This window comes from Phyllostomus discolor, chromosome 3, assembly GCF_004126475.2.
Source record: "Phyllostomus discolor isolate MPI-MPIP mPhyDis1 chromosome 3, mPhyDis1.pri.v3, whole genome shotgun sequence".
Classification (NCBI taxonomy): domain Eukaryota; kingdom Metazoa; phylum Chordata; class Mammalia; order Chiroptera; family Phyllostomidae; genus Phyllostomus; species Phyllostomus discolor.
Genome location: NC_040905.2, coordinates 185,986,495 through 186,010,799, shown reverse-complemented (window position 1 = coordinate 186,010,799; position 24,305 = coordinate 185,986,495). Strand labels below are relative to the sequence as shown.

Below are 24,305 nucleotides of genomic sequence, written 5' to 3'. Positions count from 1 at the left end.
GACCCTTAGGTATCAGATGTGAAGGCTGGACTAGAATGTCCTTTCAAGCCATGCCCTGGCAGAAACCTGATGTTTCACTGTTAAAAATAAATACATATGATTTAGTTTTACCTCCCCCTGGCTGCACCAGAGTTCAAAGAGAGAAATATGTTAGTGGAGAAAATTAATACAATTAAGTGTTGTGTTCTGTATTTTTTTACGTCACTGACATCTGCCAATGTTCATCACCTCTTCTTCACTAACAGGTGATCACACAGAAAACATCATCAGCCACTCCTCACATGTATTATTTCATTTAACCATCACAAAACCAGTCAGATGTATGTATCGTCCTCTACATCACTGACTAAGGTTTTAAAGAGGTGATATAACCTGGGCGAGATCACAAAATAAATGGTAGGGTCTGTCTTTAAACTTAAACACTCTGATTCCAAAGTCTGGCCAGTTAACCACTACACTACATTCTTTTCGAAGAACAATAAACTAAAATATTAATAGAATTTACTCTTAGTCTTTCTTTGGGGCTGTGTGTTCTTGGCTGATTATGTAATGTAAGCATCTTTTTCTGTTTTTAACTAGCAAAATTAGTCTTGCTTTTTATGATGCACCATGATTCCCACGCGCACCACTATCCAAGTGGCGATAGCAACCCCTGATCTAAATCTCTTCGGGCCCTCCAGTTAGTTTTCCAGCACTCTTTTACACGAGGAAAATACCATCACAGCCAGTTCAAAATCTAACATCACAACATGCATCTGTTTAATATTGACCTCTTGGGCGTGGAGAAGAGTTCCCTTTCCCTGCAGCTTAAAAGGCGAATCAATGGTGACCGGTAGGGGACGGAACTACATCGCGATTCTTCAGATCTCTCAGTCAAGGCTTTGTTCCTTTCCCCTAGTATTCTGCCGAGAGCCCTTTCTGGTGCAGTTTTGACCCTAGTCCCAGGGTCAAAACGAGACGCTGGAGCTAAAAGGGTCCCTGTCACTGCCCCTAAGAGGCGCCCGCACAGCACAGGTGTACTTACTTGCTCGGCAGTGATAAAGACCAAATCCTGAAAAGTCGTTACACAGACAAGCCCCCACCCCCCACCCGCAAGCCAAGGACTCCAATCACCAACGACTAAAGGAGCTGGGGAGCGGGGAAGCAGGAGCTTTACAGAAGTAGCCAGGCCACGCTCCAGCCGTGCCACCCTCCACCATTCCGAGGCTTTCCGAACGCTCCCGGGTGGGAATAGCTTCCCACCCCCTTCCCTCCAGACTCAGAGATCAAAGAAGCCAAAGCTTGGCCCCCACCTAGGCGCGGCCTCGGCGGCCCGGCCCAGGGCACTCACCATCATTCTCGTCGCTGTGCCTCCGCCGCGACATGCTGCACGCCCCTGCGCTGCTTAGCCAAGCTGCTGGGCGGAAAGCGCGGAAGGAACCGTCGCACGCTGGCGAACGCGAGGACAGCGGCGAGGTGTGCGGAGTGGCCGGCGCGCAGGCGCACTCCCTCGCGACGACTCCCGGAAGCGCAAGGAGAGGCTGCCGGGCGGGCTCAGCGGTGTCTAGGAGGTCCCGAGGCCGCGGGCTTCGGCTCCGCAAGCAACCGCTCCCTCCGCTTTCCTCTGTCTCTCAGCTGCTTCCCTCTCCCGCCGTGCGCTCTAAGTACTTCCGGGGCCACGTAGATAGCACCGCCTCTTCGGCCAGCCAAAGCCCGGAGGCGCTAGTCAGGCCGGGAGGCCCTTGGTCTAGGAAGGAAGCTTCAGTCCTTGTCCCAACCTCAGACCCTCCCCCGTCCCCGGCTCGGGGGCTTTCTCGTTCTCCCAGAGTCCCTTTCGCTAATAATCTCGAAGACTTCCGGAGCGAGGTGACGTTTCAAGCGTTCCTCCCTACGTAATCTCCAGGCGTGGCCCGGAGGTCCCAGGGTTGTGAACCTTGTTAATTTCTAGGAGGGCACCGTTCAACGAAGAAAGATCTAAGAAAGTATTAGGAGTGGCAGGTACGTGCTGATGATACTTCTACTTCCGGGCCTCTGCCTCCTCGGGAAAGCTGGGTGGAGACTGGGCCCGACCCGGCACGCCATTTCGGTAAAGAGCACCATTCATCCTATTGCTTAATCCAAAAGTGTAGGTAGGGATCGTTCTTGGGTTCTCCTTTTCCTTCACTTCCTACAGAACAGTGGGTATATAAGGCCTGTCGGCTCCATTTTCAAAATAAATCTAGAGTTGGAGCACGTCACTCCTTTGTTTACAACTGTGCAACGACTTGCCATTGCAAAGTCCATACCCTTATGTGGGTACAGGGTTCTCGTCTGTCATCACTGCACTCCCATCACTCTGTCTTCCTGCACCAGCTTGCTTCCACTTTGGGAATTGATGTTCACTATTTCCTTTGCCCTTAGATCTCTGCTGCTAAATCTGCATGAAGGGCTGCTTGTCATGTAGGTCTCAACTCAAACATCCGGTCCGAAATGAAGCCTTCCCTGGCTACCCAGTCACTGTTTTATTTCGTTCAGCACATGCTGTGTTTATTAACATTTAGCACCACCTTTGTGCCAGGCGTTGTTCTAGATGCTGAGACTGCAGAGGCCTCAGCATCTTAGAGGAAAAACCTCTGCTTTTATGGTGCTGATGACATGGAGATACAAATTTGGAGTCAGTCGGTGTATAGTATTCTAAACATAAATTTCCCTTTACTTATGATTGCTTATCCTTTTTCTTTTCTTCATGGAAGTTTAAATATTTACACAAGTTGAGAAGATTATGTAATGAACCTCAATATACTCTATCAACCAGTTTCAGCAATTCCCAACTCCCAGCCAGTCTAGTTTCACCTATATTATCCCCCCTTTGCACAGTAATTATGAGGAAATTTCGTTTTTAAGTCCTTGGGACCAGATGAGATCCAATCACTTAGATATTAGATATATAGATAAAGTGATTCAACATTTAAAGGTTAGGACCAGCTGGTAAGGAGGATCCTCAGCAAAGGAAATTGAGAAGCAGCAGCTTTTATCACTGATACTTCATGTTTTAAAATTTACTTACCATATTTAGAGTCTCTTCTCTTTCTAGAATATAAGCCTCAAAGAGCAGGTACCGTCACCATTTTATAAAGACCAGCATCCGCAGCACTATTCTGTGTGCCGGGCACATAGCAGTCTCCGCATGGAATAGTTAAGAATACCTAAATTAAAGCGAGAACTGAAAAGGATTTAGAGTGAGGAGAGGTCACACACGTGCATTCAGGTACACCACGATCCAAAGCCAGTGCCTTTCCCGGTGCTACATGTTTCATGTTGCCTCTTTGTTGCCTGTAACATTTGCTTTGTAAAAGCAAGGTTGCAGTATGTTGGTTGTCGTGTGTCCATTTTGACAAGATTTGGCCACAGTAGCAATTTGTATATTTCTTCTGACTCATTAAAATGGGACTGTCTTGGTAGTTATTTCTTCTAAGACTGGGAATTCACACTGCTCAAAAATTTAGGGAAGAAAAAAGAACCAACTGTTTAGAACTGAAGTTACTAGCACATAGCCTATGTGCCTACGTGCTTTTTGGTATTGCTTTCCCTTCATCGTTTACATGACTTGCCCCCATTCCAGTTTTCAATGCTACTGCCCCAGACTTCACCCACCCTCTGTGTTTTAAAGACACCCTCCGCTACTCTGCTCCTTACCCTGCCTGTTTGTCTACATAGCCTCTTTTACCATCGGACTTTTTAAAACCTTCACCCAAGGGTATGTCTTTATTATTTTTAGAGAGAGAGTGAGGGAGGGAGCGACAGAAAGAGAAACATCCATATGAGAGGGAAACATCAATTAGTTGTCTCTCATACGTGACTTGACTGCAGATTGAACCTGCAGCCCAAGTATGTGCCCTGACCAGGAATTGAACCTGCACGCTTTTTATGTACAGGATGATGCTCCAACCATTAAGCAACACAGCCTCAGCCCTACTTTAAAAAAAAAAATCAAATTATTTGCTTATATTCTGTCTCTCCCCATTGGAATGTAAGCTCTAATAAAGCTGAGTTGTTGTTTTTTTCTATTTCATTACTGCTATGTCCCCACTATCTAGAATAGTGCCTGCTAAATAATTATGTATTGAATGAATGAGTGGATAGCTTGGGCTACTGGTCCCATGCTGTTTGCACAATTAATTAGCATCAAGTTTACTTCAACTAGTAATGAAAGACTTGGACATGACTGTTTCTGCCTTACTCACTTCCTAGGAAAGTGTTAACTGAAAGGGACCCGCCCCCCCTGCTGCAACCACACCAGATGCCTTCTTCTACTCCACCAGACCGAGGAGATGACCTGGAGGCTTGTGTTTTAAGATTTTCAGACTTGGATTTGAAAGACACGCATTTTACCAACCCCAGTAGCAGTCTCAAGGCTGAGCTAGATGTCAATACAAAGAAGAAATACTCATTTGCAAAGAAAAAGGTAAAACTGCTGTTGGTGTTTCAGGATCACATGTGTCTCATTAATGCAGACAGATCTAGAAGCAGCTCATCAAGCCTGTCCTCCAGGGAGTGCAGGGGGGGCGGGACAGGAGGCTGCTGCCATGTTCAAGGGAGGGTCCGGTCAGGTCCAATACCAGTGATCTTAGTTCAGTGCCAGGCACAGGGGACTCACAGGCAAGGTGTGGCCCTGGGGCATATATGCTGGAATACTGGACAGACAGGCTGGATTCCTTTCCCCACCTGGGGTTTTGGGACGAATCCCGGGAACCCAGGAGACCTAGTCATGGGGAGAATAGGCGGCAGTAGGGCAGCTGCTGGTTAAGACGTCTGATCTGGTGCAGCTGGCATAGAGCTTACTAATAAAACCATTACATGAAACTGGAAACCCCTGAGGAAAGACAATAGAAGGAATTTCACTGAGACTTTCATTGGCCTTAAACCTACAGTTACTTAACAGTGACAATTTGAAATGTAATTACAGGCATTTGCCCTTTTTGTCAAAACCAAAGAAGTTCTAGCACCTTCTTATAAATGTAAAGAAAGGCGGTGGAAATGCTGTCAGCAACTGTTCCCAGACCAGACCAGCATCCACAGACACGTGGCAACACAGCACGCTGATGAGGTTTACCGCCAGACCGCCTCTGTTTTAAAGCAGCTGGCTGCGACACTGGGCACCTCGAAGGGCCTTCCATCTGCAGGCAACGGGAACCCTCCGAAAGAGGACCTAACTCCAAACCATGATGTATCTGCTTGGCTCCCTGATGTTAGTTGCTTTAGTCCTGATGAGCTGATAAGGTAAGGTTTTCATTCTCTGCCTTTGGTTTAATTAATGGTTTTTGAGCCTCAGTAAGGGATCACTACCTATCCACTAAAATGGCAAGATCCCAAAGGCACAGAGTTTCTGTATGGGCCTGCGCTAGGCTGATACACATGCACTGTGTACAGCAGAAGTTTACAGCCTGTACGGTACCATATACCACACAGCTGGTAGTGTCGCCAGGTTTCTTGAGATCCATCCTGTATCTTACCTTTAGGAAGAAGAAAAGAATAGGAAATTGTATTATTTTCAAAGAGAAATCAGAAGGCCCAGAAATGTAAATGATCCTTCTACCCTGAATAATGTCAGACCTTAAAAAATGTGGTTTTCTGAGCTGAATGTGTTTTAGAAAGGTTGTTAACTTTAGAACTGAGGCATAGACTGGAGGTTTAGAAAAACTTTTACCAAATTATGCTGTGAATTCTAGAGGACAGGTTTCTGATATCAAGCAATTCCCGAACTACTTGGTAAATAGAAAATGTCCAGATTTGATATACTTTAATCACTAACATTTAGTGTCAAATTTACCTTGTTTATCAGCAAGAAAAGGAGAAAGAAAATTGAACTTGGAGTCTGACCTGAGCTAGTCACTAAAATTTTGTGTGCCTTCATTTCCTCACCTCTAAAATTGGTGTTATAGTGTCTGCCCTGTGAGCCTTGCGGCGTTATATTCAAATGGCGGTAACAGCACCTGCAAACTGTACAGTACTATGTGAATGTGGGCTCGCACTTCAAGGAATTTGCTTTCTAGTTAAACAAAGAAAATGGCATGAAGCAAATAGCAGATGACTTGAGACAGACTATGTAATTATCAGTTAAATTGTATGGTTCAGATAGTTTGTTACAGGAGTTTGGAGAAAGGAAAATAGATATGCTCTAAAACAGAGAGGAAGGCTTTGGAGGAAGCTAGGCCATGAAACCTGATCCCAGGGCCAGGTGGGACCTTCACCATCATCTAAAATACATCTGTGCAGCATTATTGTGGAGGACGCTATCAGGTATTGAAAAGAGGTACTTAAGCCCTGCCTGGTGTAGCTCAGTGGATTGAGCGCTGGCTGCAAACCAAAGGGTTGGTAGTTTGATTCCCAGTCAGGGCATGTGCCTGGGCTGTGGGCCAGGTCCACAATATGGGGCACTTAAGAGGCAGCCACACAATGATTTTTCTCACCCTCACTTTCTCTTCCCCTCTCTCTAAAAATGAATAAATAAAATCTTTTTTTTTTTTTAAAGAAAAGAGGTGTTTAAGACAAATAAGTTTGGGAAGCACTAGTTTAAAATGTTCTTTATTGCAGCATCCTCAGATCCCTCAATAGATAAGGGGCTTTTACTGTGACTCCAAGAGGGAAACACTGTCTGCAGGGTTTCTCAAACGTGATTTCATAGAACAGCTTCAGAGTGCACTTTTGGGAAATACATCTTATTTCAGTTCTGCAGTTTTACAGATGAGGAAATAGGGCCAGAGGTGCTGAGAGACCTGTGCAGACCCCACGACACAGGGCAGTAGCAAGGGTATGTGTTCTAGTGCCAGAAATCTGGTGTTCGAGTCCTGCTGTGACTCGTAGCTGTCTCACCTGGAAGGAATTGGCCTCAGTGTACTCAGCTCCAAAGTGCAGGTACTGCCCTTCTTTGGAGCAGATGCGGACAGGGGTTGCTTCTCATTTCAGGAGAACGGTAGCAGGTGCGAAGGCAGGCGTGAATTGCTCCATCTAGGCCTTCCCTCTGGCACTGCCTGGGTGTACTTTATGAATTGTGGCTTGTATGTCAGCGACTCACATGCTCTCTCCCTGCGGTTTTCTTCATACAGCAGGCAGGGCGGTGAGGAAGGAGAGGTACTGCTTTACTACTGCTACCGCGACCTGGAGGATCCCCACTGGATCTGCGCCTGGCAGACAGCTCTGTGTCAGCGCCTGCACCTCACGGGCAAGGTAACACCTTTTCCCACACCCCGCCCTGCAGTGGGCTCCTCTGGCCTTGCACTCGGATTGCAGAGGCTGCGCTCCTTACAAGAGGGTTCACCGTTGGGTTCTTAGAAATTAGCGAACTCGTGCTAGGCGTTAAAACAGAATACTAAATAGCTATTAACATGGTGTTTTATGAGAATATTTAATGGCACAGACCAGGGGTCAATCAATTTAAAGAGCTAAATAGTAAATATTTTAGGCTTTGCACAAAAAATGACTCAACCCTAATTCCCAGCACAGTTCCTGGTGCACAGTAAAATACTTAGTAAACATTTGTGGAATGAATACATTTATTACCATCTCTGTTTAGAGATCGTCTTAAAAGATGAATATTCTCACACTCAACCTGCATGTACAAAATATGAAACCAATTTCTTTCCTTGGTTTAGGGGCAGAGTTTTATTTTTGGCCCAGCCCAAGGTGAGCGAGCAGTGAGGGTCTCATACCACAAGGTGGCAGCACCTGCTTTGAACTTAGGTCTAAATTCTTAGGTTTCTATGATACCTGTCCAGCTTACTAAGATCGTTTTCTGCTCGTAGGAAACTTGTCAGAATATTGGTGTTTAGTTAGAGAAAGAGGAGAACTTGAAAGTTCTGGAATTATGGAAGGAAGCATCTTGTCCCTATTGCTATATATTCCCTATTGCCTAAAGATACTTAAGGGAGTGCATTAGAGGCTTTGGGAAGGAAAAATTAGAAGATTTAGAGCCAGTAAGATCTGGTTCTGAATCCCATATCTAGCACACCAACTTGTGCCCTTGGGCATGGATGCTTGGTTTCCCTGAGCTCGGTTCCTGTTCCGTCGAGTGGGGATTGCGACACCTACCTCTCAGGGTTATGACGCAGAGCTCCTGTGTCTCAGCGGGTGCTCAGGAGACGCTGGTGATTGCTCTTCGTCTCCGAGGTTTGCAGCCTCCCTCACCAAGGAGCTGCTTTGAAATTTCTGTGGAAGGATCCTAGAAATTGAAGGTCTAGTGTGTGAGTTTAGAGATTACGCTGCCCCAGCTTTACAGGGAGTGGATGTGCTTGTTTTTATCTGGGTTCTGAGGTAAAATAACAAAGGAAAGCATCTACTGACCTACCTAGAAGACAGTAACGTGGACGTGTGTACTTCTTTGTCATATCTGTCACAGTCAGAAAGTTTTAGGGTAGGTTTCCTGACCCTTATACTGGTTAGCTCTGTTTTTCTATGTAATCCCTTAAAAATATATAAGTTGAAACACCTAACCAAAAAAACCCTCTCTGAATATGGTTTAGAGGGAAGTTTCAGGTCTAGTGGGAGAGCAGATAGTTGATATTACTCAGAGTAAAAACAAACTTGAAACATTGACCCATCAATATTATCAAGACTTACACAGAAGTGGACATTTTTTTTTTAATCCTCCCCTGCACACATGCTTATTGATTTTAGGAAGAGGAGAAGTGAGGACAGAGAGAGAGAGAGGAATACCGAAGCGAGGGAGAACCATCGGTCGGTTTCCTCTCATATGTGCCCCAACTGGGGACCAAACCCATAGACTGGGCGTGTCCCTGACTGGGAATGGAACTCGTGATCCTTCTGGCTACGGGACCGGGCTCCAGGCAAGTGAGCCGCACCGGCCAGGGCAGAAGTGCACATTCATTTTTAATGTCGCTGCCTTTTGCATAAGTTTATTAAAATAACAAGTAGCAAAAGTATACTATTTGTATTACTAATACCTATAGCCGTCTCAATTTTAAAATAAAACCTAATTAATAAACTGTCCACAGCAGTGTCTCTGCATTTCCTCTTCACCTCATTGACACAGCTGAGCCTGTTCCGCCCTGGGAAGATTAAACTAAGCAGGAACAAACAGCATTCCGTTTCTCCCACCGTCTGGTGTCCAGGTGCGAATCGCTACAGAAGGAGTCAACGGGACGGTTGGTGGGAGCAGACTGGCCACCAGGCTCTACGTGGAAGCCATGCTTTCCTGTCCGCTATTCAAGGGTTACCTGTGTGAAGACGATTTTAAGGTAAGAGAAACTGAAAAGAAGGTGGCTCTAGAGCCATTTGCTCCTGCCTTGGTGCCTCCTCCTGTTGTAGGTCCTGAAGAGGAGGTCCGTGCAGAGCCAGGTAAACACCCCTCCCCTTTACAAGGTTCGAAGGCAGTGCATTGGCCGGGTGTGCGCCTTCCCGTTCTCCCACCACGTCACCACGTGGTCCGGGTCAAGTTAGCGCCCTCTCTGGACCTCAGTCTCCCCCCCCCGTACAGAGTGCGAATGGCACAGTTCACACAGCCTAAGCCCTAACACTTAGAGGCGTTTGCTCACTTGGGAGACTGCCTGGCTGTTTCTGCAAACCTGCTGTGATCAGATCGGCACCTCACACACACCGCAGGGGAACGAGGTCGCTCTTACAGCTAGCTGCTGCGTGTGAGTGGCTTTCTGCTCTATGGTGATAGGTGAGAAAGGTGGTGGGAAACAACCTTGCCGCTGTTAGGGCCGGGGATGACAGGCAGAGAGGTCATCGCCTCAGAGGAGGAGCTGGGATGTGGTCTTGCGTGTCGGGGTTGCTCGGGATGTTTCAGTTTTAGATGCGTACTGCCATAGAAACACCTTTTCAGTGTGGCATTCCTGCACGTGGTAGGCTTGCAGTAATTAAGTACCAAATATAAGATTTTAGTGTGTTTTACAATGATATGATAGCTGAAGTATTAAGGAGCCTCAAGTCAGGAAACCTGTTTTCATGGGACAAGGGAATTACGGCCTAGAATGTTCCAGATAATTCAGCCTTATTAGATGTCTCATACCTGGACGTGGAGAGAAAGACCGTGTTCTGCTTCATTTCTCGTTGGCCAGACCAGCAAGGGAGGAGCTTGCTGTTTTCCAGAACTGCGTGTCGGTGTGTTTGAAGAAATTGTGCCCTTGGGGATCAGTCCCAGTGAGATCTCCTACAAGAAGCCTGGTATGCTTGCTCTTAGAAGAAGCACTTTGCTTTTCTTCAAAAAGGTAGGACAGTGTAGAGACAGATGTGGAAGCTGGGTGCAGGTCAACTAGAGTTTTGATGAGCCCTCTCGGTACAACAGCTGGGGGCGCCGAACATTGGGGTTGTTTGTGCTTAGATTCCTCTTCTGTTTGGTGCTGTGGGAACTGAAGACTCCCCCCCAGATTGACCTTAGTTATTCTTTTTATTTATTATTATTACTACTATTTTTAATCCTCACCCGAGGATATGCTTGATTTTAGAGAGGGGGAGGGAGGCAGAGAGAGAAGGGGAGAAATATTGCTGCAAGAAACAGCAGTTGCGTCTCATGTGCACCCAGACCGTGGACTGAACCTGCAGCCCAGGTATGTGTCCTGACCAGGATCGAACCTGTGACCTTTCAGTTTATTGGGCAACGCTCCAACCAACTGAGCCACCCTGGCCAGGACATAGTTATTCTCCTTGATGACCATTTGGCAAGGAGTCATTTTCTCTTTTCAAAGATAGCAATTTGGGGGACCAGTGTGATTATTACTTGTGAATAGTTCATCGACCGAGTAGGAGATACACAGGCATATTGCTACAGGAAGCAAGTCACTGACAACAGCAAAGCAGTTTGTTTGCAAGTGCTCCAGAATGTTCTGTCTCCCCTCTTTTTCCTGGTTACCATTGATGGTTGAAAGAAGTTTGGTGGAGTTTTTTTTTTTGTTTTTGTTATACCGTTTACTATGAAAATTGGCAGGCACTCTCATGTACCTGTCACACACCTTCAGGAATTATAAGTTCATGGCCATTTCATCTACATATACACCCTTCTCCCACTTGTGATTATTTGGAAGGGAATTCTGGTATCATGTCTTTTCATTCACAAATATTTTAGTAGCTATCTCTAAGGATAAAGATTTTGAAAAAACTACAAAACCATCAGATCTGAAACATTTTTAAGTTATTCTTTACTGTTATCAAATATTTTGATATTTACTATTATCAAATAATACCATATTATTTACCAAATGTTCCCACTTATTTCATAATTTAAAATTTTTGTTTCTATTAGGATTCAGGTAACGTCCACTCGTTGCTGTTGATCACTATCTAAGTCTCTCTTAACCTAAAGATTTGCCTCCATTTTTGTCCCCTTGTCTATTTTCTGAGGGAACTGGGTCATTTGCCCGTGGAATTTTCCACAGGCAGGACACTGCTGACTGCATCCCCGAGGGGTATTCTCCTGTCCCCTGTACTTCCTGTGTTTGGGAGCGCTGCCTCATGGAAATACAGTGTGAGCCACATGGGGAATTTTACGTTTTCTAGTGGTAGCCACATTTTAAAAAGTAAAAGGAAATAAGTGAAATTGATTTATAAAATATGTTTTATTTAATGCATTATAACCAAAATATTATTTCAACATGTATCCAATGTGGAAAATGGCTGGGGTGTTTCACCGTGTTTGTGCACGCAGAGTCTTTGAAGTCCTGCATCTGTGGCCGCATTTCAGGAGCCCATCAGCCACACGTGGTTACTGGCTACCGTGTTAGACAACTGCAGTCTGTAGACTTGATCGGATTCAGATTTGATTTTCTTTTTCCCCAACACTACTTAATAGATAGTATTGTCTCCTTTCATCAGGAAGCACAAAGGTCTATATTCGTTTTTTTAACATGTAAATGTTAAAAGAAGGCTGAGAGTTAAGCCAGAGGGAATAAGATACAAGCATCTGGGAAGGGACTCATGATGAGGAGAGAAGGGCCGGAGAGGGCCATGCCTGCGTAGTGTCCCTACCTGGGCAGGGGCAGGTGAGTAGAGACAGCCTTCCTTGGTTCTGCAGGACACGGCTCAGGAAGTCAGGGGAGAGTGGGCTCCAGCCACTACTGTGCTGCTTCTGTTTGAGCCAAGTGTGCAGGCGTTTCTTTTAAATGTGTCCACATGAGTCACTGTGCGGTCAGGCCGTCCCAGGGCCAGGAGAGCAGCCGAGGGAATGGATCTGGTTCCCTGTGGCTCCTTGTACAAGGTGGGGGGTGGGGGGCCTAAAACTCCCTGGAATTTATTTATAGCATTGTACATTCTTACATGTTTAAACTACAGTCACCCTCAGAGTACACTCCATTTGATGCAGTACCCCTATTGAGATGTTTTTTCTGCTGCTCAAAACAGTTTTTGAACTCGTTGATTTTGATGCCTTTTTCTGCTTCTGCTGCTTTTTGTTTCACCTCTTCCACATCAGCAAAACATTTCCCTTCGAGGACTTTTTTCATCCAGGGAAACAAAAAAAAAAAGTCGCCCAGGACAAGATCGGGTGAATAGGAAGGGTAGGACACAGGGACCATGCTGTTTGGGGTCAAAAACTGCTGAACACAGCATGGTGTGGGCAGGTGGGCTCGTAAACCTCCCATCATGAAATGGGCAAAGGCCTTGAAAGAGTCTTCAAAAAAATTCACCGAAGCTGAATGCAGCCTCTCACAACAACACCAGCTGGTGCACTGATATACATGGGTTTCTAGAACACTCCCTTAGCAAGAGAAGCCTGTACTACAAGGGGCCTGCCCTCCAGAAGGAAATTCCAGGTTTTTTAGGGTCATCCCTCGCAAGGAGAAATCTTAGCAGTTGTCCATGCTTCTCATCACAGTTCTGGACCTCCCTTTTCACCCCACTGTTTCAGTGACCGTGTAATTACGTGACAGTAACATAAAATCTGGCCTTGTTACATTCTTCCCACGGTCTTAGGTTGGGCAGGGTGGAACCTGGGTTCTTTGGCCGTGCTCTGGGGCCTCTTGCCCCGCCTGGAAACCCAGCAGTTCCAGGTGGTGGTTGGGATTCATTTCTGAGTGGAGTGGGGCTCCTGTGTTGCTGTCAGGGCTTATCACAAGTGGTGGCCGAAGTCACCGGAGCCTCTGCCCATGAGGTGCGGTTGCCCCGCACTGCCAGATGCACCAAAAGTTCCTTCCAATCGGCTGAGGTGTCTGAACCCCGAAAGACACAGGGATAATTCTGTCCTGAAGAGTCGGGAAGGCAAAGGGTCCCCCCATCCCCCCACTGCTGACAGGTTCTCTCTCTTTAGTTTCCTTATATTCTGTTTCTCTGTCTCCTCCTCCTCCCAGCCTTCCCTCCCTTTCTCCCTCTCACCCTTCGTCCTCCTGTACCATTCCCACCTTCAGCCCTCATACCCCTTGCACTTTCTCTCAGGCACAGGTGTGAGCATAATGTCGTGGGAGGAAGTTAGAAAGTTCATTTAAAAATACGAATGTGTGGGAAGAATGTGTCATCACATAGAAATGCCTCGCCTCCTCCACATGTAGTGACGATGGAAGACTGGCCAGAAAATGGGCCAGCAAGCCACGTGGCAGCTTAGATCCCAGCTGCCCGGCTTTTATCAATGGGTTGTGCCCAGTGTGAGGGCGTAAACTTCTTTGATTATCACTAAACTGCTGGGTCCCACCCTGGCTGGTGTGGCTCAGTGGATTGAGCACCAGTCTGCAAACCAAAAGATCACCAGTTTGATTCCTGGTCCAGGTACATGCCGGGGTTGCGAGCCAGGTCCCTGGTGGGGGTGTGCGAGAGGTGACTGGTCAATGTATTTCTTGCACATTGATGTTTCTCCTCTTCTCTTTCTCCCTCCCTTCTCCTCTCTCTAGAAATAAATAAATAAAATCTTTAAAAATAAATAAACTGCCAGGTCTCCATAGTGCTTATCTTAGGAGGAAGGACAGTCAGGACACCTGGAATTACTAAATTATTTCATCATGGTCATCAGTGCTATTTGAGACATAATTGTTGTTATGAAGAAAAAAACCTTTAGGTGGAAAGAGACAAAACGGCGTGTAAGTCACTGGCCTGGGCCACTTGTGCTTGGGCTTTGTTTCTTTGTTCATGTTTTGTTTTAACTGATTTTTTGGCTTGGTTTTAGGAATCCATTTATCGCCAGGTGAATTTCATAAAGAAGTAGAGAAGTTTTTGTCTCAGGCAAATCAAGAACAAAGCGATACCATCCTGCTGGACTGCAGAAACTTCTATGAAAGCAAAATAGTAAGTGAGAACCCAAGTGGACTCCGCACAGCACGGCGTGTTCCTGAAGCGGACACTGTGTGCCTGCCTGCGGTCGGGCCACGTGGGTCTCTCCCCACTGCTCTCGGCTTCAGAGGAAACCCAAGCCGTGAGCTCAGGGTCTGGTGAGAAAGTCCGAGAAAACAGGCATTAAAGACTTCCTGATAATGATGTGCATTCTGGCCCCTTGTGCCTACCCTTGACGTGTGTCAGGGTCTCTTGCAGTTTGCCTTGGGCTGTCCCTCCAGTTCCCCCAGACTCTGGGAAGGGCACCCATCGCCCACCAGCCTTGCCCCTGAGTGGCAGGTCGTGACGTCGAAAGGTCCGAGTGTGGGTGGGATGAGAGCAGCAGCTAGCCGGCGTGTCCTTGCCAAGGCTGGGGGTGGGGAAGGGCTGTCTGGCACAGGAAAGGCACACCAGGCACACTTTTCTGACCGTTTTCCTTCTCTCACATTCTAGGGACACTTCCAGGGCTGCTTAGCCCCAGACATCAGAAAATTCAGTTACTTCCCTAGCTACGTTGACAAAAACCTAGAACTCTTCAGAGACAAGAGGGTGCTGATGTACTGCACTGGGGGCATCCGTTGCGAGCGGGGCTCGGCCTACCTCAAAGCCAAGGTGCGTCACCCTCTCTGGGGCTCCGCCATGCTCCAGAGCATGTGTGGAGCCCCCCCTTCGTTCACACTCCCTCCTCCAGCCCGCCGGGGGGTTATTTTCCCCTTGTCCGGTGTCAGCGAGAGTTTATGCGTACAAAATCGGACGTTCTGAACTCCTCAAGTATGAGAAATGCTTAACAGCCTTACAGACTTGTCAGGTACAAACGGGAGAAATTAGTGAACATCTCCCTTTGCCTCATGCTCTTGCTTGATCCTGAGATGAGCAAATTTGGTAACATCGCAAGTCCCAACAGGTGTCTTCCTATATTTAGGGGGCAGCAAAAATAGCTGAGCTTCGTGGGATCTGGACGGGGAAGGCCCTGACTGCTGTCATCGCCCATCCCCCGGTCAGCAAGACCTGGCCAGTTGGTCCCTTGAGCCCTCGGTCAGCAGTTTCTCGGTCCTGCCGCGGGAGCCAGGAGCCGTGCCTTGGCATCCCTCACCGTGCGCCCTTCCCCTGTGGAGCTTCTGACTCGTCTCTGCCCGTCCCCTCCAACCTCCTGTTGTTTCCCACACACAGGGCGTGTGCAGGGAGGTGTTCCAGCTCAAGGGCGGCATCCACAAATACCTGGAGGAGTTTCCCGATGGCTTTTACAGAGGGAAGCTGTTTGTCTTCGATGAGCGTTTCGCCCTGTCCTACAACAGTGACACAGTGTCAGGTGGGTCGGCTCGGGCCCGGGGCCTGAACTCACAGCCAGGCCCACTCTCCGTGGCAGCCACCGGACGGCAGGCCGGTACCGATCACTCAGAAATAACCGGGAAGGAGTGCGCAGCGCTGCTGCCGCCACTGCCTGCAGACTTGGAGATGGGCCTGTGTCGGGACCCGGGCTGCCCTGCGTCCTAGTTACGCAAGTGCTCAGAACGGGACGAGGCCCCTGCTCTGCCTTCCTGCTGAGAGTCGAACTGAAAGGCCAACTCAGGGACTTCCCCTGGGGTCAGTAGATCGAATTCAGGGATTCTATGAATTTCAGTGGGAACATAATTAACGATAGTTTTATCTTCATTTTCATAACCCCTCTCTAAATGTAACACTGCTGTCCATTATGAATGAATGTAAGCAACACATCACAGGTATTAGGTGTATCTGTGACGTTGTCAGTAGAAATCACAGTGTTTTCATAGGTTACATTTGCTACTGATATCTCAAAATCGCATTTATATTTGTTTCCAAATGGATATGGCTCTTAGGCCTACCACTCTTATCATTTAAGGTGCTAATATCTTACTATATTCCAGATTCTTAGAAATATTTTAATATCTTGTTTTTCTGTATAATTGGTTTTCTTTGTAAGCCTATGTAGTTTACTTTATGCATTTAACAAATATTTTTCTAAGCGCTCACAGCCTTCACTAGACTGCCAAGCAAATCCCTGGCACAAAGCAAGGAAACCCCCAGTTCAGACGGTGTGCGCACAGGCACGGTGCGCACTTCTCAGCGGTGGGCGGGGCACTCCGAGGCGGGAGGCGGGCCTGGGCCGAGGCCGGAGGCAGGGGTGGCTACAGGAAGTGAGTGGTTTGGCTGGCTTTGAGTCCACACTAACCCGTGGTACCAGACGAGGGCCGGCAGTGACGCAGGATGGAAATAATCCTCTAGAAAGATGGCTCTTACCCTGGATGGTGAGAGTAGGAAGGTCGCAGGCAGACAGCCCTAGTGGCTACTGCAGGTCTAGAACGGGGGTCAGAGACCGAGATCGCATTACCACTCAGATGAAAAGGGTCTGAGTTTGGTGGTCCTCTCCCCTTCTTGATCTTCTACTTAAGTTGGGTCGTATTGTATTTGTGTAACTTATTGAAAGCTACTTTGCATCTGTGTTGGAGTTAGATGTAGTATAAAGCGGAGAGGAAGGCTCAAAGGTGGCTTAGATAAACTTGGTAGAAAGACTTAAAGAAGGATCAGTGGTAAGAGAAGTCAGCAGGGAAAAACCCGCTGAGAAAGTCAATAATTCAGGTTTTAGGGAGCCCAGTGCAAAGTGTCCACCAGCACCAGCAGGAGAACTAGGCTTGGGGAGGTGGCATGTGGGCTGCAGGAGTTGAATTAGTTGCACGATCATCTGCATTCGGATGTGTTGCCCCCTGGGAAAGGGGGGGGGGGCGATCTAAAGGGAAAAGACCACCGAACAAGGGGGTGGTTGGCTAGCTTCAGGGCAGTGAGAGAGAGAGGGGCAGGGGAAGTTACCATCTGTTTTCTAAAAGGGAAAAGAAAAAGTGGGTCAGTGAATGCTGGAATCAGGAAGACCATTCCCAGAAGCAACCTCCCCCTCAAAAAATGGGGGGACGGGGATCATTTTTCATGAGAAGTTAGGAGACTTACTATTTAGCAACATTCCCCAGGTGCAACAGGGCATCTTTGATTCTGATGAGCTGAGAGGTGTATTTAGGAGCTGGACAGGCACCTCTACACGCGCGCGTGTGTGTGTGTGTGTGTGTGTGTGTGTCCCTAACAAAGACTGCTCTTCCTTCTCAGAGTGTTCCTACTGTGGAGCGCCCTGGGACCACTACCAGCTCTGCTCCACGCCCCAGTGCCGCCAGCTGGTCTTGAGCTGCCCCGCCTGCCGAGGACAAGGGTTCACGGCCTGCTGCGTCACCTGTCAGGACAAGGGGAGCCGGCCTGCCGCAGGCCCCGCCCGGAGCGGCTTCAGAGAGGAATGTGAGTGCACCGCCCGGCGGCCGCGCGTGCCCAGCGACCTTCCACGGCCGGCGCCGCTCCCCGAGAGCCCAGAGGCGAGACCCGGTGTCGCCGAGGACGGGCCACGCTCGTGTGGGCGGCACTATCAGCATTTCCCTGAGCCTCTGCAGAGCTAGGTTTGAGGTGATCCTGTACTGGAGAATGTCAAGGCCACGGCAACAGAGAACTGGGGGACTTGGTGCTGGCCAGTGCCGCCGTGGCCACCTGGACTTAAGAGGAGGGAGGGAGGAGTCAGTGCTGACCTCTTGCCTGAGACACTCTGACTCAGAAAACGGGACAGCATAGAAGCAGGTGAGCCATGGGGGTCCCAGAGCTGCTGAGGGGTAGAACCCGGGCCCAGTGACCAGGTCCTGCCCTTTCTGCACCGTGCAGCGGGCTCGTGGTAGTTTTCTTGCCACCAAACCTGTCTGCTCTGATGGCAGCAGTGCGAACGCTGTGGCCCTGGAAGTGGACTCCTTGGAACTCGTCCCCGTAGGTCACCTGCCACCCACCCCTCCCTTCCCCGTCTCTCAGCCTGAGAGCACTGGACCAGGACCTGCTGGCTCCAGCATCAGGCCGTCTCCTGCTGTTGTGAATAAAGCTTTGTGGGAGTGGCCACACCCATTCGTTTACATGTGATTTATGGAAGAATCAGGTGTTTGTTACAGCCAGCAAAAATATTTACTATCTGGTCCTTCACAGGAAAAATTCCCGGCTCTTGGTCTAGATCAGTAGCTCGTCTGATGGTCTTAAAGGTGTGGCCCACCCTCATTTTCTGTTGTGGTTTCGAACAGAGATGCTCCCCAATAATCTCTGCTTCCCCCACACTTGGCTTTTAAGTATTTTCTTGGAGAGATTCGGATGACGTTGATGACACTGACATTTGGGTGGTGTTTATGAGTGCCTTAGGACATGAGACACGTTCTGAGTGAGGTCCCTCAGCTTTGCCGTGGGTCCCCGGCCGTGTCGAGTGTGCGTCCCCATCGCGCAGGTCCCGAGAGACACGCACGCAGCCATGCATAGACCAACAGGTTTAATGCTACATTGCAGTTTCCAGTGGTGCAGAGCACAGCTGCAGCTGTGTTTCAAGGAGAAGCCGGTGGGGCTGGCTGCCCCTGCAGCACGGTGCCACTGCTGGGCCCAGTGCAGCCTCAGCGACACTCGTCCAACGCGGTGAGGCCCTGGCCCCATCTCTGGTCACCCTGTACTGTCCTCGTTGCTGCGGCTCACTGTGCCAGACTCCCCCATTGTCGTCATCATCAGAAGCCTCTGCTCGGTGCTCTGCAGCTAGTCTGCGCTCGGCAGCTCTCTGGCCTCTGCTTGATCGGAGGGTGTGCCCAGTCCCCACCCCCGGGGCATCGGGGATGCCTGCCTGACTGGCACTGCGGCATGTGTGGTAAAAGGCACAAGGGCGTTGTGGCTTCACATCTTCACAGAATCCCAAGAAGTACACGTGATGTAAAAAGGGATGTGGCAGAAATGCCAGGATTACATTTTCAAAGTAATCTTGGGATGGTTTGGCCAGGGTGCCTAATTCTCTAACGTCTGGGTCTTCACCGCTGGCCCTCAGGGGCTTAATGTTTACAGGCATGAGTCCAGCGGCGACTTAGCGTGAGATCGCTGCCACAGGTAGTGGGGTCTGTCAGCACGGCGCGGGGACTAGAAGTGTGTCCGTCTGACGTGCAACCTCACGTGAGCCGTTAGCCCAGGTGCAGCGTGGGAAGGTGTTTGCAAGGCCTTGGCCATAGGTCTTCCCATCCATCGTAAGGCTGGCATTCGTTAAGGAAAAAATTCTGACTTGGTATGACATGGAAAATAAACCCCAGATACCACAGATAACTATACTCAAGGCGCTGTTTGTTGCCCGGTAAAGGAAGGAGGGTTCTGCAGCTTGGGATTTCACCGTTGGCCTTTCTGTGGTCTCCGTGTAGCCAGCAAAAGGAGTCTCGTGTCCTTTGAGTCCTGGCGGAGCTCTGCGGCTTTGGGCTGGCTGTCTGTCTTCAGGGGCAAAATTGTGTTCTTGATCCCAGAATCAATTTGGCAACTTTAATCTCGAGGTTCTTAAATTTTGAAGGAGGGTTAATAGAGGACCTGTTCCGTTTGCTATAGTAACTAAGATCAGATTTGTAAGTACGTATTTCATAATGCTTCCAAACCACGCAGAGGCGTGTGCTGCTCGTTCCCGCGTTAGTGTGTTTTAAGGACACCAGCAACACCGCACGGCAAGGCCGCCGAACCCCGGGGGCTCGTGGGGCCAAGTCACTGCTGCTCTCATGTCACCTTCAGGAGGACCTGCCGGTTCAGGGGCTTCTTAGGTTTTAAATAATAGACTGAACTGTGACTAAAGGGAAACTTCACATTAACCATAGTTTATAAAATGTTCAACTATAACCACTAGTTAACCTAAAACCTTAGTGCATAAAGAACTGAACCACAGAAGGGTTTCGTGCCGGCACTCTGCCCTCCGGTCCCCGCGGCAGAGCGCAGAGTATCAGCAGAGCACGTCCAGTTCGAAGGCAGGCCCGTCACCGGCACGCCCTAGACTCCACTCCGGCACTTGGGAATGATGGGCCCGGTCAAGTCCGCCAGCCTCCTCTTCCTCACTGGAAAGGAATGGAGATGAGACGTGAGCCACTCGTCCCCGTGCGCCAGGAGCCACCGCTGTGGCTCAGAGAAAGCACCGTGGAGCTTCCCCTGCTAACTCTGTAGTTAGCAAGTCTGAAGTCAGCTGTTTCTAAAGGACAGTCCCCTGTGGGCTGTGTGACGGCCCTCCAGTTGGTCGGCGTTCGCCGATGAGGGTCTGTGGTGGTGTAAACTTACTCACACATGACTTCTCCATCACTGACCTCGCAGGTGTAAAGCCTGTCTCTCCAGCTCCGCCGTTGTTCCTTTGCGTGCGGAGGCCCTGCCGCTGAAGACCCTTTCTCCCGTTCAGATGAGAGTTAAATTCGGTTGATCCTAACGAGACTGGGGTCTTACCCTGCTGCAGACTTCTCCCTCAGCCCTTTCCCCGAGCTCCTGGCCTGCCTCCTGCCTGAGTGAACAGCCGTTTTTCTACCCTGAGGTTCCCCTGCCCCATCTGCCCCCTTATAGTCAACCCTGACATTTTCCCAGCGGCAGGATACTGCAAGCTTGGTATGCAGTCAGCTCAGGTGTGCTGAGCTCAGGTGTGCTGACTGCATACCAAGGTGGTTGGTTAAATGCCATAAAGAAGAAAGCACTAGCCGGGAGGCTGCAGGCTGGAGGCGTTAGCGTGTAGAATGACTGGGGACGGAAGGGGGGAGGGGTTCCCTTTGCTGTAACCAGGGAGAATGTTCTGAAATGGACTGAGTGTCTACAGATGAAGACCAAGCAGCAAGTGAGATCAGCCACAAGAGCAGGCAGTCTGCAGGGCTGGGAGGTGGCAGTCAGGGGCTGCTGGTGTGGCAGATGGGAAGCAGAGGGGAGAAGTCTGTCTATGCTTAGACGCCTTCCAGTTCCCGAGCTGAGCCGGTTGGCCTGCAGCCCCCAGATCAATGCATACGAACTGCAACAAGAACTGAGTCAGCTTGTGCAAACAGCGTACAAATCAGAACTACCCAGGAAGGTGTGGGACTCGGGTTGTGGCTGGGAGCTGGGGGGAGGGGCACGGGGACACACAGGTTACCCAGTATGGGGCCTGAGCTCCCACACGCCCCTTCACCCCCATCAGAAGAAGAATAAATGGAAATCAGTGGGCGGTCTCCTGGTGAGAAAACACTGTGACCAGATTCCGGGAACTATCGGGATGTCCATCAGCTTGGGGGTAGCTGTGGAGAAACAGACGCCCGAGGAGCGAGAGGGTTTCTGGCAAGGTGGTTGGAGGGTTTACGTGAACCAGGTGTTTGGGCACGTCCACCTTAGCCATGCAAGCGCGCCCAATGGGCCAGCCCACGTCACACCTCTGCACGCAGCACCTCACTGCAGCCCCTCCCGCAGTTCCGGAGTGTCCACGTTGCTACTATTCATTCCCATGTTGTGGGTGAGGGAAGGAGGGCAGAGAGAGGGGGCACGCGTCCCCCTCGAAGCCACACAGCTGGTAGCAGAGAGAACCAAGGCTTGTGCCTCAGCCCGGTGCCTCCCTCAACCCGGTGCAGGCCCCTCTCTATGGGTGTGGCATGACCACCTCTCATCTGGTTCTCACGGGAGGGTCAGCTCCTTTGCCCTGGGAAGTGCAGAGGCAGGACTGGAACCCGGGTCCCCAGCCCGAGACTCAGGGTACAGAAAGGGATCCTGTGTTTCTTCCCCTGCTGCGCGCCCTCCCTGCCTTCCCCGGGGCTGGATCTGTGCCAAGTCCCCTGCGCTGATGTCACAGGGACTGGATGAGGGTGGGGAGAGGCGCCCACTTACTCAGTATTATTTTCTCCCATTTTAATGATGAAGAAAATTGAGGCCAAGAGAGGGAAATAAGTTGCCCCATGTCACAGTGAATAAGTGACCGAACTGGGAGTCGAAGCCAGATCACCCAGTATCCCCCTTCAATTCAATCTGCGTTTTACTCCCACGAAAGCCAACCCCTCCGTGCTACTTCACATTGCCACAGCCAGAGACTCGCCACTGTCAGGGCCTGAGGGGACCCTGAGTCATCTGGACCAACCCCACGGTGGCTTGCGCTCTGGCTACCACTTCCCGCCAAACGGGCACCTCCATCACATCTTTGGGAAACATTTTACGTTCCTTTTTAGGTGCAACAGCCTTTACTGAGTGCTATTATGTACCAAGCACAAGAATCAGAAATAAAGATGTTGCTTAACAGGAGACCAGCACACACCAGCAATAACCCTGAGGAAGCATTACAGGCATGCTGGCGGATCTGTTGAGTGTGAGGCACAACGAACAAGGTGGTCGGAGCATCTGAGCACTGGCAGGTAACACCCGGCTGGATCTCACACGGTAGAGGAGTAGGTGGTGGGATGGGAGTGGGAGTGTTAGGACTAATGGCCCTCGACAGGGATGCTTTTGCCTGGGCTACTCGGAGGCACTCCTGCTGCCCGGACTGGCCAGCATGAAGGTGGCAAGAAGGTGGCTTATCAGAGGTGATGAGAGATGATGCTGGCAGGGCCTCACACAGAGAGGAGGTGGGAACACAGGCGCTGGGGCTGGGCGGCCGGTTCCAAGCCTGCCTCTGCCCAGCGACTGTGGGCAAGCTCACCTACGTAGGCTCTAGGCCTCGTTGCCTCAGCACAGGATGGGGATGAGCACAGCTCCTCCCTCAGCCAGGCACTGGCAGCACCGTAGGAGTTAGTAAGACAGCAAGTGTCCACAGCAGTGCCTGCACACAGTGGGCACCATGTACGTACCAGCTACAATTGTTCGGGGACTTGTGAGCCACATCAAGGAGTTCAGGCTGAGAGCCGCGGGAGCCCAGAGCAGGAGGCCGGCAGAGCGGGGGAGGACAGGACAAGCCTGGATGGGCACCGAGCACCAGGGGGCGGGGTGGGGCAGCCCTGGGGTAGCTGCAGGACCTGAGGACATTGAAGGGTGCCGGGAGACCGTGATGGGGGCTTGACCTGGGCCAGGGTGAAGGGGATGGCAAGGAGGCAACTGGCCGCTGCAGTGAGACCGGCCCAGGTTTCTGGTCTGAGTGGCCGTGGGGAGAACAGTGCCCTTTCCCGAGGTGCTTCTGGGAGAAGACTACAGAACTGTGCTTTGGGGTATGCTGTGCCCGGGGCGCTGGTTAGAAGGGTTTTCCTTGAGAATACAGTAAAAAAGCGACTTTCCCAGGATGTTTTCTGCTTTTAAACACATTATTCTTCCCCCGACGGCCCCCCCCCCCCCCAAAAAAAAAACCCTGCCTTAACATGGAGGCTGCAATTCAGACTCCATTAAGTGGAGAGAACTCTGGTGGCAGAGGTACAGGACCTGAGAGCCAGGCTTAGCCTAGGTCTGAGATATAAACAGTGAGCAGGTAGGAGTCATCTGAGACCACCATGGGAACACGTAGGTGGGGATCCTCGGCTCCTCCCAGACACCGCCCCAGTGTGCTCCAGCACCCTGCTCTCTCCCACAGACACTGTGGTGAGTGCTTGTGCACAGGGTGGGAAGGATCAAAGACACACCAGCCAGGATGGGTCCCAGGCAGGCTGCCTGTCTGCAGAGGCACTGGGTGACCCATAGCCTTGGGGACTGAAGGTCCCCCAAGGATGAGCCCACCTGCCTCATAGGCAGGCACAGCCCAAGCCCCACAGAGGCCCGGCGGTCAGCTGGGAGCCAGCACGGGGGCAGGGCAGAGCACGAGGGAAAGTGGAGAGGCCCGGGCACGGCTAACTGCCATAGCGGCTGGCGGCACCCACGGGAGGATCTTATGATAAAAAATACTCAGCTGGAAAACCCAGAAGCCTGCCTGCTCCATTACAGCATCAAGAGTGAGATGAAACTACTGTGCTTGGAAGAAAGGATTTCTCTTTTACAGAAGGAAGCCAATGCACTATCAGAATCAGAGCGTTTGTTTTTTTTTTACAAAAATTAGCAGATGGCCACCAATTTGCTTTTAAAGCCAGAAATCCTACGCCACCAACTAGCGCTGAATGTTGTGTGTAATCACTGAACTGATTCTGCTCCAATTCCTTCTGCACAGTTCCCTGGGGGTGCCCCAGAGCCCCCACTTTCATCACTTGTCACTCCCACCCAGGACACTGCCACCATTGCACTTCCCACCTGCTTTCGTCATCAGCTCCTCAGGTGGGCACGAAAGGCCTTGGGCTCACAGCCTTCCCACATCTACCGAGTCCCTTGGGAATACCTCGTAAACCTGTCAATCATCCTGC

At 50.0% G+C, this 24,305-nt stretch overlaps 3 protein-coding genes across 5 annotated transcripts in view; 1 reads left to right on the top strand and 2 right to left on the bottom strand.

Annotated features, from left to right (window-relative positions):
* Positions 1-1,841, bottom strand: part of NCBP1 (nuclear cap binding protein subunit 1) — a 37,090-nt gene extending 35,249 nt beyond the window's left edge. Inside the window, exon 1 of the mRNA XM_028511233.2 lies at positions 1,331-1,841. Coding sequence (XP_028367034.1) covers positions 1,331-1,364 — 34 coding nt within the window. The 5' untranslated portion in view covers positions 1,365-1,841. The remainder of the gene's footprint in view (positions 1-1,330) is intronic.
* On the top strand, positions 1,516-18,140 carry TSTD2 (thiosulfate sulfurtransferase like domain containing 2). 2 transcript variants are annotated; one of them, XM_028511252.2, is made up of 10 exons: positions 1,516-1,977; positions 4,210-4,423; positions 4,925-5,238; positions 7,065-7,185; positions 9,087-9,212; positions 10,038-10,143; positions 14,063-14,181; positions 14,659-14,817; positions 15,376-15,514; positions 17,320-18,140. In XM_028511252.2, the coding sequence occupies exons 2-10, from the start codon at positions 4,259-4,261 to the stop codon at positions 17,655-17,657; spliced, it is 1,587 nt and encodes a 528-aa protein (XP_028367053.1). In that variant the 5' UTR covers positions 1,516-1,977; positions 4,210-4,258; the 3' UTR covers positions 17,658-18,140. The 2 variants fall into 2 exon arrangements, with proteins under 2 accessions (XP_028367053.1, XP_035877847.1); XM_036021954.1 differs by lacking the exon at positions 1,516-1,977 and adding an exon at positions 2,047-2,065.
* Positions 18,141-18,536: 396 nt separating this feature from the next.
* TMOD1 (tropomodulin 1) overlaps positions 18,537-24,305 on the bottom strand; it is a 72,320-nt gene continuing 66,551 nt past the window's right edge. For both annotated transcript variants that reach the window (XM_028517783.2, XM_036021955.1), the window contains exon 10: positions 18,537-20,123. In XM_028517783.2, the coding sequence (XP_028373584.1) occupies positions 20,059-20,123 (65 nt within the window). In that variant the 3' untranslated portion in view covers positions 18,537-20,058. The remainder of the gene's footprint in view (positions 20,124-24,305) is intronic.